At 39.7% G+C, this 16740-nt stretch overlaps 1 protein-coding gene across 10 annotated transcripts in view; it reads left to right on the top strand.

Moving 5' to 3' along the window:
* Positions 1-16740, top strand: part of neo1b (neogenin 1b) — a 131962-nt gene that overhangs the window by 63918 nt on the left and 51304 nt on the right. For all 10 annotated transcript variants that reach the window (XR_014603820.1, XM_084095793.1, XM_084095794.1 and 7 more), the window contains exons 3-4: positions 5606-5881; positions 7025-7175. Coding sequence is in view for 9 of the 10 variants with exons in the window: in XM_084095793.1 (XP_083951919.1) it covers positions 5606-5881; positions 7025-7175 (427 nt within the window). In the remaining variant the exon portion in view is untranslated. The remainder of the gene's footprint in view (positions 1-5605; positions 5882-7024; positions 7176-16740) is intronic.

Genomic DNA, 16740 nt, shown 5'->3' with positions numbered 1-16740 from the left:
TAATAATCATAAATGCATGAAAAATGCTTTTCTTACTCAGTATTTTTGTCTTGTTTCCAGTCCAAATAATCAAGATGCATGTACTAAAGTAGTAAATTGGCATATTATGTCTTGTTTTCTGGGGGATTGGCAGAATAATAGATAATTGGTTTAAGCAAAACTCACTTCATTTATATTTTTTCCCCCAGAAAGCAAGACATAGTATCTTACGGCATTTTACATCTTGATGTAAGAATCTTTAGATAATTGGACTGGAAACAAGACAAAAATACTAAATAAGGAACTCATTTTTTGCAGTGATTTTGCTTGGTCCCTTCAAAGTCACGCTGGATTTCCTCCTTTAGCGTAAAGGATAAGAAGTGCCTGAACTTTGGTGTTGGTCTATTTGTCGCTGTTTTCCTTGCTCATGGAGTAAGTTTATGTAAACTGAAAAAAACTTTATTTTTAAGAGTGTTCCCTCTGACCGTATTCAGAGGTTATTTATAATGCCAAATGGATTTTAGATAACACATAACTTTGTGAGATGCATCCCATAAATGCACATGCACAAGCCTACCGAGAGCATCGCCATGCAGTGACAGACTGATGTAGGAGATGTCTAGTGTTCTCTGGAGAAGCATCTGAGATGCTCTTTATTACCAGGAGTGAACTGAAGTCTGTCTCAACTGACTGTCCATGATCCGATTACCCGAGAACAGTGTTATTATCAGGTGCTGCACTTTAAATCAACAAGCGCTAGTTTATATAGTGACAGCAAGGAGCAACAGGACATTGGGCGGGTTCTCTGTGACAGTCGAGGGGAACCGGCAGAACTGGACATGGCAGTCGGAAATTTCATTGGCCAACGAATCTATATTGGAGTGCAGTGTTAATTTTTAATGTTTGTTTGTTTGTTTGTTTGACAGATTCTCAGATTTATTTATTTATTTTTTTTTTTGTCATGTTATATTTTTTTATATTAGTCTTAATTTTTATTAATCAAATCTGAAAATTTTAAATTTGTTTCATTATTTTGTGTTTTTTTGTTTTGTTTAGTTTTTTTGGGGGTCAATTTTAATCTTAGTCTAATTATAGTTCATTTAAAAAATAGCAAATTTTATTCTTAAATTAAAAATTAAGTCTGATTATAGTATATTTGTAAAAAAAAAAAAAAAGTCAATTTTAATTGAGTCAATGAAAAATAACATTTTAGATGACAAGAAATGAATGAGAAAACAAATTTATAAATATTAAAACATATCTATAAAACAGAAATAACATAATGTTAATAAAAACTGGGTACACATATTGTTGTGACTGACGATGATTGAATTTACTAGATTTTTTCAAGAAACATTTTTATGATGTTGTTAATTAGTCATTATTTTTTTTTCTCATAATATTTTCATCAGCAGTATATTTAATTTAAAATCATTCAGTCTTCATGATGGCATTTTTTGGTCATCTTCATTGACAAAATCAGAAAAACCTTCATTATCAAACATTTCCTCAGTAATAATATTGACCAGATTAACACTGGTTGCGAGTTTAAAAAATTCAAAATGTTTTTGTCTTCGAGGTGATCATATCATTACATTGAAATTGCTATATCGCTCTATCTCTAGTGTGTGACATGTTGTAAAGCTCTTAGTCCTTAGAAAGTGTGTGAAGACCTTAAAAACACCAGTTGTTCATTCATAACTCAGAGTGAAAGAACAGAGCAGATCCGTACATTCCAGTGAGAGAAATATGAACTGGCCTTGGAGTTGGGGTGTGTGTGTGTGTGTGTGTGCGTGTGCGCATGTGAGAGTTTGTCTGCCTTCAGGCTGTAGACGACTCCAAGCTGTGTTTAATGATTCCTCTCTGGTGTCTCTCCATCACATCAGGGACGATGCAGTGAGATACACTCGCTGCGTTCAGCATGTGGACGGATCACACACTGCATTATTTGCTCGAGCTACACTCTTGCACAAACATACACACATATCATGTTTACCTTACATGTGGCCTGCCGGCAGCTCGTCTTTGTGGCAGATACACTGGCATCTCTACTCTTTGAGTGAGTGTGTGTGTGTTTTGTGCCTGTGGTGTGCTGGGATTTTTACACGTTGCTTCTCTAGAAACCAGCAGCCTGACAGAACAAGTATTTGATTTTCAGTGAGATTCTGTGTGAAAGAAAGAATGAAGTGACTGTGTGTGTAGGCTGTGTAAAACTAGCCACCACGATGTTGGTTGTGCATGTTGATATGCTGTTGCTGGGGTCTTCTGGGTAGTTTCTTGGGAGTTTCAAGAGTTGTGTCTCAACTCAACTCCGTTGAAGTGTCCAACATTACACACTTGGGTTTTTCCGGTTAAATAAGTGCATCATCCGGGTATTTAAAGTGCAGTTTTTCCTTTTGGAGTTTTCAGTGTGAAAAACTACTGGCACTATTTGTACTACAAAACGGCATAGAGTAGCGCATAAGTGTGCAAATTGGGACGCAACTCTGGCGCTGTTTACTCCTGGTATTAAGATGTGTTCGGTCGATTGGATCACATGTAGACGACACTAAATACAGGTGTAAACGGGTCTAAAACGCTTTGAGCTCGTCCACTTTCGACACTTCCAGAAGGAGTTGAAAACACATTCGAGCGGATTGCTTTCATAGTGTAAACCATAGATATCATATATAAAGGCTAGATGTCTCGTGCGCGCTGCTGGCCAATGGAGGTCGACGTCCGCACGTGCAGTGTGCTCGCTCACTCGTTTAATGGTGCATGTACTTTTAAATAACCATAACTTGCTCAATTTTCTACTGATTTTCAAACGGTTTGGTTTGTTATAAACGTCAGAGATGTAGTTATGACACTGTATACATACACTGCATACATATGAATAATTATAACATACATGTTCAAGCATTCGTAATTATAGCCACGTTAATAACGTTTGTAAGAAACCAAACCGTTTGTAAATCCGTCAAGATTTCAGTGAGATAAGAGGATTTGTGTGCATGCTGATCACTCACCTTAATGCCGCGTTCCAGGAAACCTGTAACCTGTGTTTTTCCAGCTCGTAACTGGGAGTACATCGATCTAGTACGAGTTCACGGGTGGGAAGTCACGGGTTTGACTGCCGTTCCAGTGCACTTTCACGGGTATAAGGTTGGAAAAACACGGGTTACAGGTTGCCTGGAACGCAGCATAATTCACAGCTTTACTGTGACAAGATGGCTGAACGGTGATGCCGGAAGTGACTGCGCCATAAGACATCTAGCGTTTATATATGATATCTATGGTGTAAACGCTCATGTGATCGAATGTGTTCAAACAGCCACTAAAGACCGTCTTCTCTCCGTCTACTGATCTAATGAGTGACATTATGGGAAGAGCTCGAGCCTGACGGGATTTAAACTTTATCGGCTAAAGACCCAAGTTTGGTTTGAAGATGAAAAAACATATTAAGCACAATGTTGATTTCTAACACACACTCACAGCGTTCGGCTGGTCTTGTGTGTGTGTTTCCATCGTCTCCGGCCGTGTTCATATGTAATTTGCACAAGCTTATTTCATCCATTAGATCGAATGAACTGAAAAGTTCATACATTTACTCGCCCTTAGACCCTTCCCTCGAAGAAATCAGGACAGAAGTGATGAAAGTGGACAAAAGAGACGGATTAAAACACCAGGTGTAAACAGGAATGTGTCTCCCTCGTCTACTTGTGATCCGATCGACTAAAACACATCTAATACCAGGTGTAAACAGGGCCTGAAGTGTTTAAGGTGTTTTGAGTGTCTTTTCTGAAAGCTGAAGATAAAAACTTAGTGTAATGAGTTTGATCAAACTGCTAACCCAAAGTTTAGTATTCTAGTCATGCTGGACTTCACAAACTAGTGTTAGAGTTTGTTTGGTCTTGTGTGTGCATATGATTGAATGCATGTGTTTTTGTGTGTATTGGTAGAGTTTGTCAGTGTGTGTGTGATTTGTGCGTTTAAGATGGTGGCTTATCATGCTCAGACGCACACTCCAGACAGAGTATTTGTGTTTGTATAGTCTGAATGTATGTTTGCATATGTTAACTGCACGTTTACACATGGAGATTCTCTCTGACAGGCTTCGTAAACTGTTTACACACTGAAGCTCTGCCCCCCAAATGCACATCGTTCTGGCCTTATTTGCCCAGCTTGAGTCCTGATGTAGTCGCACATCTTCAGTTTTCTGCTAGTGACGGCTAACCGTGTCTTCAGGCCTGTTGCATCGAAGCTCTGAGATTTTGTCCTGTTAAAAGCTGTGTGTGTGTGTGTATAGGTATGTCTCTGGTTCGGGTCATAGGCTGGGGCTAATTTACAGACCTGTCAGCACACACACACACACACACACCACTCTAGTGCTTCTAGACCACATCAAGTCCTACATCAAGCACATAAACAGGCCAGGAGAACATTAGGATGACAGAGACACTCTCGGCTCACACACACTCCGCTGTTAGAGAGACTGCGGTCTGTACAGTGAACTAAGAAGATCTTCCACAAACTTCATACCGTGAGATTAAAGGGAGAAATAACAGTTTCACGTTCATCTTCTTGATGAGTCTCTTAAGAATTCTCAGTGGTGATTCTGAACTGTTTATTTGTGTAATCTTTTGATGTTGATTATTTAGCGAGTTTAAAAGCAATTAATGCACAAAGCGCAAAGAGTTTTGTTTTTCCTTCTAAATCAAATGTTAATCATTTAGTGCACTCTTTTGCTAAATGAGTATTTATTGATTTGATTTTTGTTCGTTTGCAAAAAAATTCTAACCCTCGTCATTTAGAAAATAAAGTTTAAAAAAGCAAAAATATCACAATTTGAAAGCCGTGTGTGTAGTTATATGAGTATGTATTTTTTAACATTTAAATCACTTATAAACATTAATATTTAGCATTGAGTGTTTATTTGTCTGTTATTCTCAAAAAAATGTCTGAAACTTTTTGTGTGTGTGTGTATTTTTTATTTTTTTTAAATATTGGAATACATAAATGTTAATATTTTTTAGTATTGTTTTTTTTTTTTTAATTGAACATTGTGTTATGCAGGTTTAGCGGTTTTCTAGTTTTGTTTTAATATGCAAATCCTTGCTTCAGTCATGAATATTAATGCAGCTTTCTTCTAGTTTTAACCTCACCTTATAAGCTTGAGGGTCAATGAATATAATTTTTCTTTTAACACTATTCGTTTCTTCCTTGTTTTAGAGGTTTGAATAAATTGTGTTTAAATTAAATTAACAAGTTGGTGGTTTAAACAGATGATTGAAATTCGGATACAAATTCATTCCTCTACATTGAAATTTTCCTCTAATTAATTTGGACGCATTAATCAGTGTATTAATAAATCAAGTGGAGTATGATAGCAAACAGACCCTCCACTGTGCTGTTCAAACATGCTTAATGCCTGCTCGTCTCCTAAGTTTATTTGCTAATTGGTATGACGAGACCATTAGTGTTATTTACTTAATTTCTCCAGAGTTAGCAGCGCATCTAATCTCCATCTGTAGCTCCTCAGGGTTCGTTGTTTGAATTGTTCTTGCTTCAGTTTTTTCATTCCATCACTGTAGAGATTAAATGAGCTTTACTGTAGTAATGTAACGCATCTCATCCGTTCTCGCAGGACTTCCGCGGTTCCTCAGCCAGCCGGAGGGCGTATCTGTGCGCATGGGCGGCTCTGAGATGCTGAGCTGTGAGGTGACGGAGGAGCTCGTCCCGTTCACACGCTGGGAGAGGGACGGTCGGCCCGTGGAACTGGACGCCAGAGTAATACAGCTTCCCAGTGGAGCTCTGGTCATCAGCAACGCCTCCCAGACCGACGCTGGACTCTACCGCTGCACCATAGATGCTCTGGGACCGCCAAAAACCACCGAGGAGGCTGAACTACAGGTGTCCGCAGGTACAGATGCCAGACAGGCAATGTGGTGTGATTATAACGTCCGGAGGATCTCAGACCAATTTCAGTTTCAGAGAGAATCCCACCAGCAAAAAGAATACAACAGTTTTTATAGAATAAGAGCATGGTGACATAATACATTACATACTTTTCCTATAATATTATTGGTTCTTCATATACATAATTCAGCAAACCCTTTGAAGCAAACTCTGGATTTCTTGATTACTTTGTTACTTTGTTTAGTTTATATATTTAGATATCTGTCTTGTTTCATTTCCCCTTTTGTTATATTCGGACACTAACACGCAGTGACTGACTTTGACCAAAGTGTTTGGAAACATTTAGGTTTCAAAAGCATATAAATGTAATTCCTGCAAGGAAAATAAATGTTAGTTATTAGAATTATTATTAGTTTAAAATACAGTTTACTATTTATTTATTTTTAAATCCATCACTCGGTCTATGGCCACTCCCACCAGTCTGCTATGGATACGCTTACCAGTGTCAAATACCGGCTTGCTTTAGGAGAAAATAGTCAACTTTTAGTCATAATGGTGTCGACTTGTGTTGTTTCCCGGGTGCAGAGAGTAACAGAGATCACAAAACCATGGCTAATTTTCCTAGGAGCGGTGTAACAGTCTTACAAAAGCAAAAGAAAAACAAGCTGTTCTCCATAAAATGTGCAGCACACACAGATAAACGTTTGGGTTTTAATGTTCAAAATAAATTTTAGCCACTCTTAAGTTCATAAGCCTTAGGAAGGTCAGACAACACTGTTATTTAAACTGTTATTTGGGGTTATTTAAACAAGTAACATTATGACTTCATAAGATCCAGAAAAATCGTGTTGTAGTTCAAACGAGCCGTTCGTTGGAGTTCTTGGAAAGTGGATTCTGTTAAATAAAATATCTCCCTTTGGAGTGGAGACGTTGAGCTTTGTAATGTCTTTTATGCTCAAACAGCAACATTGTACACTTACACTAACAATATAAAAAATAGTAGCAATAATAAATTATTAGTATTATGAAGTAAAACAATCATTAATATAGGCCTACTATTATTATTTTATTGATTGGTTGAATTGGGAATTTACTTGATAGGTGTTTGTACAATCCCGTGTGTGTGTGTGTGTTTGTATCTTCGCAGATTCGGGTGTTGAAGAAAAACTAGAGACTCTCCAAAGCCCGGTTGCTGTTGTGAAGGTTGTCGGGGAGAGCGTGCTGTTGCCATGCGTCATGAAGGGATACCCGGTACCCGTGATTCGCTGGATGTTTAACGACCGGTCGATTGACGAAGGGTAAGTGCATCAGAACTGTGTCTTTGCACTCCTCCGCTGTCTGACAGACAGAACCCTTCAGACAAACGCAAATAAATGAAAAGTGTGTCATGTTGGCTCAGAGAATCTTTCATTTCCCTGCTGAATCCTTGGTTGTGTGTAAGAAATGCATACAGGTACACTAGAGCACTGCAGTCTCTCCTCCTCAGATCCAGCGTCGTTCAGTCACACTCTTCCTCGGTGTGGCTCGGCATACTAAAGCAAACTCACTGCGGATCAGCACACAAAAAGAATCCATTCAGTCGCTCTTAATCGCGCTATCGACTATTCAACGTTTGTCCAAATTCCTCAGCGTAAAATATCCTTATTATCCGCCGGAAGCTATTACTGACGCCTGTGTGAATGGCTATTATAGAGGCGTGCGGCGTTCACACGTGGCCATTGTGTAATTTCGTATGTGCGCGGCATAGTTATGATGCTCTTAACTGGAACACGGCTTCATTTGAAGACACGCACGCCTTTTACTGTAAATTGCTTTGACTAGTTTGCAGAATGGCTGGTATAGTCCTCTCTCCTCTGTTTTCCAGAGGAGGTTTGGCTGTTGTCATCGGGTTGGACATGAATAATGTAGAAAGGACTGAATTGTCACGGCATGTAAATCGGCTGTCAGGGGTCCAGTGCTCTATCATTCATTATCACGCCCCGTGTGCTGGAATATTTACCCTGATGCGATTTCAGCGGTGGGGTTGGGAATGTTTGCATTGTGGACATGGACAAAAGCGATTACATGCTTTTTATTGCCACTTTGTCTCTTTTCATTTCTTAACCCGCTGTGTTTTACTCCCTAACACTAGGATTATCGTGTTCTTGCATAGATGCTGATAACCTGTATCCAAATGCACAACATTTTCAAGGTCAACAGCCGAGCTGACGGATGTCTGCAACATACAGTCTCTCAGATTAATAGCACTCTTGCCACTAAACATCACTATTAGTTTTGAGCTTCCTTAGTGTTAGGGGTTTGTTCAAATCTTTAACTCTAAATATTAAACTTTGCCATTTGTGCTACAGATATAAATGACACTTCGTTCGATCGTTTAGCAGCAAAACATTAAAACGAGTGCAAAAATACTTAAAACATCCAGAGCATGTTGACCGTGGCCCTGTTTACAACTGGTATTAAGATGTGTTTTAGTCGATTGGATCACATGTAGACGAGGGAGACACGTTCCCGTTCACACCTGGTGTTTTAATCCGTCTCTTTTGTCCACTTTCAACCACTTCTGTCCTGATTTCTTCGAGGGAAGGGTCTAAGGGTGAGTTAATGTATGGTCTTTTTCAGTTCTTTCGATCTAATGGACAAAATAAGCTTGTGCAAATTACATATGAACGCGTCCAGAGACGAAGGAAACACACACGGACAGAATCCGCTTTAGTTTCTGCTCTGACAGACACAAAACCAGCCGAAAACCAGCTGTGTGTTAGAAATCAGGAATGGAGAGAGAACATTGTGCTTGGGACATTTTTCATCTTCAAATCAAACTTGGGTCTTCAGTCGATAAAGTTTAAATCCCGTCTGGCTCGAGCTCTTCTCATAATGTCACTCATTAGATCAGTAGACGGAGAGAAGAAGGTCTTTAGTGGCTGTTTGAACACATTCGATCACATGAGCGTTTACACTACGAAAGCAATCCGGTCAAATGTGTTTTCAACTCCCTCTGGAAGTGTCGAAAGTGGACGAGCTCAAAACGTTTTAGACCCCGTTTACTCTTGTATTTAGTGTCGTCCACTTGCGATCCGATAAACAGGGCCTGTGTGTCTCCAACCGTAGTTATGATTAACTAACAAATGTTACGTGCTGTTATGTAGACCCAAACATTATAATTGCTAAACTAACACAATACAACAAGGCGTCAGGTAACATGACATTAAAAAGTTTCCATAGTTTAAAAACCTGTATTATTGAGTTAATAAACCAACAAACCAACACACTCACCTGTGAAAGGTTATCCCATTACTTAAGAAATTAAATACTCAGCCATTAAAGTTTTTCATCATCCAATATTTAATTTAATTTCAACTTGATTTCAGTTAATGAAAACATTGTCTCAGTTTTAATTGAGAATAATAACACCAATGCCCTAACAGTGACCCACCACAGGGAGTTTTACACAGTGGTTTCAAATCCTTTTTCCTGAAGAAAACAAGACTGACCTTGACTGATCCTAATCAGATTGGAGTATTTAGTATTTTGTGGGTGACAAACGCTCGGCCTCTTTTCTGACAGTTGCTGCCCTAATAAGATTGGGGATACAGCTCAATCCCTGCTGCGGCCCATGCAAAATTAATGATGTTTCTCTTTCTTTTATACATTTTATTTTGGAATGTAATTTGGGAATTGTAGAGGGAAAGTGGTTTGAGAAAAGGGGGAATGAAAGTGAATGTATGGATGTATGTAATGGTCCTGGATGCAAGGATTTTGTGCGGCATCGTTTCGTGTCTAGAGGGTTTTAATGAAGAGCGCGGCAGTGGTGCATTAAAATGCTTTGTGCGTAAGCAGCTGATTAGTGATTGGACCAGAGCCATCGTCTTCATAGGATTTTCATTGAGATTCTGCTCTGTTCTGCTGCTGTCTGTTGTAATGCATCCTCGCCGTTTGGATCCCGCCCACCGTAATTTGAAACAATGCTTTCCATAAAGATTGAATTGATGGTATCAGCGATCTGAGCAGACTAATCATGACCTGTTTAAGGCGCTAACTACCCCCTTCAGCTCGTGTGCTGTGTCTCTCCGATGAGGCTTGATGTCAGTTTGCGCTGTCGATTGAAAGCGGCTAAATGTCTAATTGCGGTTCTTTGCCGGTTGTCTGTGCAGGACTGATGATTGCTGACAGACTCTATTTACTGCGTAATTGCTTCTCTCATGGTCTTCGGGCGATGTAATGTATTCCTGATGCTGGATACATTCTAATAATGTCATATTACCCACAATGCCCAGTCCCTCAGAGGGGCAGACAGAGTCTATCATGGCTCAGACAACATCTCTACTCTCTCTCTCTGTGTGTGTGTGTGTGTGTGTGTGTGTGTGTGTGTGTGTGTGTGTGTGTGTGTGTGTGTGTGTGTGTGTGTGAGATTGAAATCTTCCCTTCAGAGTTTTATTTTTTCCCTGTGGGGTTTTAGTGCTTACTCTGGTAAAAGCTCCATTGTGAGTGAAAATGGACTTGATTACTCTTCCTCTCATAGGAGATCTGGTTTAGAGTTTGATCATTATTTTAAAGGAATGAATATATATATAATGTATATATATATATATATATATATATATATATATATATATATATATATATATATATATATATATATATATATATATATATATATGTGTGTGTGTGTGTGTGTGTGTGTGTGTGTGTGTGTGTGTATATATTATATATGTGTGTGTATGTATGTATATGTATGTATATATATATATATATATATATATATATATATATATATATATATATATATATATATATATATATATATATATATATAAAATGTGTTTCAGACCAAGCATTAATATAGGATCTTTGCATGGCTATTATAGTTATATAATAGCTTTGTGTAACAGACACATCAAAATTTAGGTTGCGATTCACTAACAAATGTCATTTGTTTTGTTTTTTTGTTTAACATTGTAGGTCCATATTGGATATATACATCACTGATATTGTCTATTTAATTATGCATTTCTTCTATTTTTACATTTAATGTCCCTATATAATTTAAAAACACAGTTAAAAGTAATGTTTAGCAAATCTCAAAATGAATATCTGTTTTTCATACATTATACACCGCGTTCCAAATTATTATGCAAATTGAAATTAAGTGTCATAAACATTGAATATTTAGTTTTTTACTCATGGATGGTATTGTGTCTCCGGGCTCTTTGGATCACTGAAATCAATCTCAGACACCTGTGATAATTAGTTTGCCAGGTGAGCCCAATTAAAGGAGAACTACTTAAGAAGGATGTTCCACGTTATTAAGCAGGCCACAGGTTTCAAGTAATACGGGAAAGAAAAAAAGATCTCTCTGCTGCGGAAAAGCATCAAATAGTGCAATGCCTTGGACAAGGTATGAAAACATTAAATATTTAAGCGTGATCATCGGACTGTGAAGAGATTTGTGTCTGATTCAGAGCACAGACGGGTTTGTGCAGATAAAGGCATAATGAGGAAGGTTACTGCCAGACAAATTCATCGGATTAAAAGAGCAGCTGCTAAAATGCCATAACAAAGCAGCAAACAGGTATCTGAAGCTGCTGGTGCCTCTGGAGTCCCAAGAACCTCAAGGTGTGGGATCCTGTGCATAAACCTACTATTAGCCCACCCCTAACCAATGCTCACAAGCAGAAACGCTTGCAGTGGGCCCAGAAATACATGAAGACTCTTTTTCAAACAGTCTTGTTTACTGATGAGTGCCGTGAAACCCTGGATGGTCCAGATGGATGGAGTAGTGGATGGTTGGTGGATGGTCCAGATGGATGGAGTAGTGGATGGTTGGTGGATGGTCCAGATGGATGGAGTAGTGGATGGTTGGTGGATGGTCCAGATGGATGGAGTAGTGGGTGGCCCAGATGGATGGAGTAGTGGATGGTTGGTGGGTGGCCCAGATGGATGTTGTGGTGGGTGGCCCAGATGGATGGAGTAGTGGATGGTTGGTGGGTGGCCCAGCTGGATGTTGTGGTGGGTGGCCCAGATGGATGGAGTAGTGGATGGTTGGTGGATGGTCCAGATGGATGGAGTAGTGGATGGTTGGTGGATGGTCCAGATGGATGGAGTAGTGGGTGGCCCAGATGGATGGAGTAGTGGATGGTTGGTGGGTGGCCCAGATGGATGTTGTGGTGGGTGGCCCAGATGGATGGAGTAGTGGATGGTTGGTGGGTGGCCCAGCTGGATGTTGTGGTGGGTGGCCCAGATGGATGGAGTAGTGGATGGTTGGTGGGTGGCCCAGATGGATGGAGTAGTGGATGGTTGGTGGATGGTCCAGATGGATGTTGTGGTGGGTGGCCCAGATGGATGGAGTAGTGGATGGTTGGTGGGTGGCCCAGATGGATGTTGTGGTGGGTGGCCCAGATGGATGGAGTAGTGGATGGTTGGTGGGTGGCCCAGATGGATGGAGTAGTGGATGGTTGGTGGATGGTCCAGATGGATGTTGTGGTGGGTGGCCCAGATGGATGGAGTAGTGGATGGTTGGTGGGTGGCCCAGATGGATGGAGTATTGGATGGTTGGTGGATGGCCCAGATGGATGGAGTAGTGGATGGTTGGTGGATGGCCCAGATGGATGGAGTAAGAGATGGTTGGTGGATGGTCCAGATGGATGGAGTAGTGGACGGTTGGTGGATGGTCCAGATGGATGGAGTAAGAGATGGTTGGTGGATGGTCCAGATGGATGGAGTAGTGGATGGTTGGTGGATGGTCCAGATGGATGGAGTAGTGGACGGTTGGTGGATGGTCCAGATGGATGGAGTAGTGGATGGTTGGTGGGTGGCCCAGATGGATGGAGTAGTGGATGGTTGGTGGATGGTCCAGATGGATGGAGTAGTGGATGGTTGGTGGGTGGCCCAGATGGATGGAGTAGTGGATGGTTGGTGGATGGTCCAGATGGATGGAGTAGTGGATGGTTGGTGGATGGTCCAGATGGATGGAGTAGTGGACGGTTGGTGGATGGTCCAGATGGATGGAGTAGTGGACGGTTGGTGGATGGTCCAGATGGATGGAGTAGTGGATGGTTGGTGGGTGGCCCAGATGGATGGAGTAGTGGATGGTTGGTGGATGGTCCAGATGGATGGAGTAGTGGATAGTTGGTGGATGGTCCAGATGGATGGAGTAGTGGATGGTTGGTGGATGGTCCAGATGGATGGAGTAGTGGATGGTTGGTGGATGGTCCAGATGGATGGAGTAGTGGATGGTTGGTGGGTGGCCCAGATGGATGGAGTAGTGGATGGTTGGTGGATGGTCCAGATGGATGGAGTAGTGGATGGTTGGTGGATGGTCCAGATGGATGGAGTAGTGGATGGTTGGTGGATGGTCCAGATGGATGGAGTAGTGGATGGTTGGTGGGTGGCCACCATGTCCCTATAAGGCTGTGACGTCAGCAAGGAGGTGGCGGAGTCATGTTTTGGGCCGGAGTCATGGGGAGAGAGCTGGTAGGCCCCTTTAGCGTCCCTGAAGATGTGAAAATGACCTCGGCAAAGTATATAGAGTTTCTGACTGACCACTTTCTTCCATGGCACAAAAACGATACGATACAATACAATTTTATTTGTATAGCACGTTTAAAAACAACTGGTGTTGACTAAAGTGCTTTACAAGGCCAAGAAGACAAACAATCAGATAGAAAACATAATTAAAAAATAAAATAAAAATCAAGATATATTAAAAGCTATTGAAAAAAAAAAAATGTTTTCAAATTTGATTTAAAAATTGACAAGGTTTGGGCGGATCTGATGTAAGCTTTTCCATAGCTTAGGGCCGATGACCGCAAAAGCACGATCACCCCTATTTTTAAGTCTAGTTCTAGGGACAGACAGTAAATTAGTAAAATTAGTAATATTTTAGTAAACAAGATCTTAGTGATCTTGCCTGTATGGGCAGATGTAGTAGTTCAGATAGGTACTGTGGAGCCTGCTTCTGCAAAGACTTAAAAACAAATAACAAAACTTTCAAATCAATTCTATATTTAACCGGTAGCCAATGAAGCGAGATCAAAACTGGTGTAATGTGCAGCTGCATTTTGAATTAATTGACTAATTAACTAAAAAACAAGAACCGTGCCTTCCGTAGCAAAACCATCTTCATGCATGACAATGCACCGTCTCATGCTGCAAAGAATACCTCTGTGCCATTGGCTGCTATGGGCATAACAGGAGAGACACTCATAGTCAGCCCTGTTGAGAACCTTTGGAGCGTCCTCAAGCAAAAGATCTATGAGGGTGGGAGACAGTTCGCATCAAAACAGCAGCTCTGGGAGAAATTCAAGCAGAAACTCTCCATAAACTCACAACAAGTTCAATGGATGCATGAATTGTGAAGGTGATATCAGAGAAGGGCTGATATGTTAACATGTAACTTGCCCTGTTAAGATGTTTGATTGAAGTAGCTTTTGATTTCAGTAAATATGACCTCCCAATGCTGCAAATTCAACAAATGACCATTTTCAGTTCTTTACAACCTATAAAATGTTGTGTAAAAACTCTGTTGTGCATAATAATTTGGAACAGTTCATTTTGAGTTTTTTTTATTTTTGAAAAAAATACTGTTTTCGTTTGGTGGTTTGTTCAATGAAATTCGTTGGTGACTTGAAAATTATACTGACTATCATTTGCATCGACTATTTAGGAAAATCAGTGTAAAATATAATTTGCATAATAATTTGGAACGCGGCGTAATGTTGTTATGCCTAAATTTACTTGAACTTATTTTATTGTTGTATTGATTTAATTTTAATATATTGTTTATTTAAAATTATCACATATTTTATATAGACTTTAATATAACTTTTTTTAGTTTAATTTTATAATTTTTTTTATTAAATATTACCCATTTAGAGGTCACTATAAACTGTTGTTTGGAATAGAACTGTGTGAAAATTCTATGTAAAAAATAATTAAATAAATAGCAGTGTGAAATGAGGGGAGAGTAAATAATGGCATTTTTTTGTTATTGCGTGAACTAAGCTTTAAAGATAGAAGGACGCCAAGAATGAAGACTAAGAGCTCAACATCTTGAAATCTTGTGTGTTTAGAGGCTTTAAGATTCCAGTATGGAGAACCAGTGTTGAATAAGTCACATTCTTCGCCCTCCTCCATTGTTTGCTTCTCTGGCATGTTGTTGTAACTCTAATCTGAAGGTTGTCGAATGGCTCGCAGGAACTGAGTAAACAAATCACCTCCTTATCAGCTCAGGCGCTCATTCATTACACACCACGCATAAACACTCATTCAGAGCCCTCAAGTAATTTTTGTCCAGTCTTTTTAAGAGAGGTCAGATAAACGGTTCGAGCGCCGTTGCACTGATCTGAGGCCAGTTTCTCCGTGCGTTTAATCATTTAAAGAGTGTCTGGATATGAACAGAAAGCTGGTGGTAGATCAGTGACAGAAGTAGACTAGGGCTAAACAATATATCGAAATAATGCAAATGTATATATCGCGATATGAATATCGCAACGGCTTGCAATAACTGGGGTCATAAACAAAAGACAAAGAGAAAATCACTCAAAATAACTTTTGTAGCTTTAATAAGAATCAGTATATATTTAATTCATACAGTGAAGACTAAGCAGTGTTTTATTTTTACATTTTTTACATTTTCTGTTGTTAAATAAACCTAATGTAGGATAACCTGAAACCCTAAACCCCACTGATGTTAAATAACTCTTATGCTTCAGTAAAACACTGATGTTCACTTCCAGAAGTTGTAAGAATGTTTTCTGGTCACAAAAAGAATGTGAAACACATGTAGGTTATATAATTTTAAATATATGTTAACGCTAATTTAAGTTTATTTTACACACTTTAAGCATTATCATATCGCATATTGAATTTCGCATTATTCAATGAGTTATCGCATTTTTCTTCAATATCGTGCAGCCCTAAAGTAGACCCAGATCATCTTGTGTCTTATCTCACGTTTAAATCACACCATGTCTCGGGATTAGAGCCGGAATGCTGTTTAGTGCTTCACAGAAAGCCAGCGGATCATGGAGGAATTCCTCGGATGAATGAGGATCACTTGCTTCACTGACAAGAACACCTTTTGTCCTCGCTGACGTGGATCAAACCAGCCGGAGACTGAGCAGTTTTGCGTATTCCAGACGGGACGCGGTGAGATGGATGTTTGTGTTGATGACAGATGCTCGACCTCCTCTCAACACTAACATCAGGCTGAAGTATTTGCAAGGGGGAATTTATAATATAAGTATATTGTAAATCCAGTCAGGCGTTGCACACAAGCGCACGTTCAGCAAAAGCAAGCCGCTCCTCCTGAGGCGTCCAGCGTTGGATGAATGGGCGTACATTTCCAACAAGCACTCCCTCTTTGTGCAATACTTTAAGTGGTTTGTTTTTTCAATAGTAATATCATTCATTCTTCTTCAATATCTCACCTTATGTTTATATTTATGACATACGACAGCCTGGAAGTGTTTGCATGAGTTTTAACCATTTAGAGTGAATTGATTTTGTTTTTAATGGTTGATCGGCATTAGCAAACAACAGTACATTTAAACAGGCCTTTGAACTGGGGAATTCTGGGAAATGGAGGCTGATCAATCCTAAAGCGGTACTGCTAAAATAAGAGTTGTTAAGAGATGTGTTGATGTTCATTCAGATGTTCAAAAGTTTAAGAGAATAACATTTGATTGAAACTATGTCTTGTAGCAACCAGGATTTAAAGATTTAGCCGTCTAGCTTTAGCGTCAGATGTCGTCAAGTTTGTGGTTTTGTCAAGTCACCTTTATTTATATAGCGCTTTATACAATACAGATCGTTTCAAGAGATAACAGGAAAATAATGCAACAAAGTTTGCTTCTAGAAGAAAAT

Source organism: Abramis brama, assembly GCF_963993115.1.
Source record: "Abramis brama genome assembly, chromosome: 20".
Lineage (NCBI taxonomy): Eukaryota > Metazoa > Chordata > Actinopteri > Cypriniformes > Leuciscidae > Abramis > Abramis brama.
The sequence above is the reverse complement of the archived record's forward strand: the minus strand, read 5'-3'. Positions and strand labels throughout refer to the sequence as shown.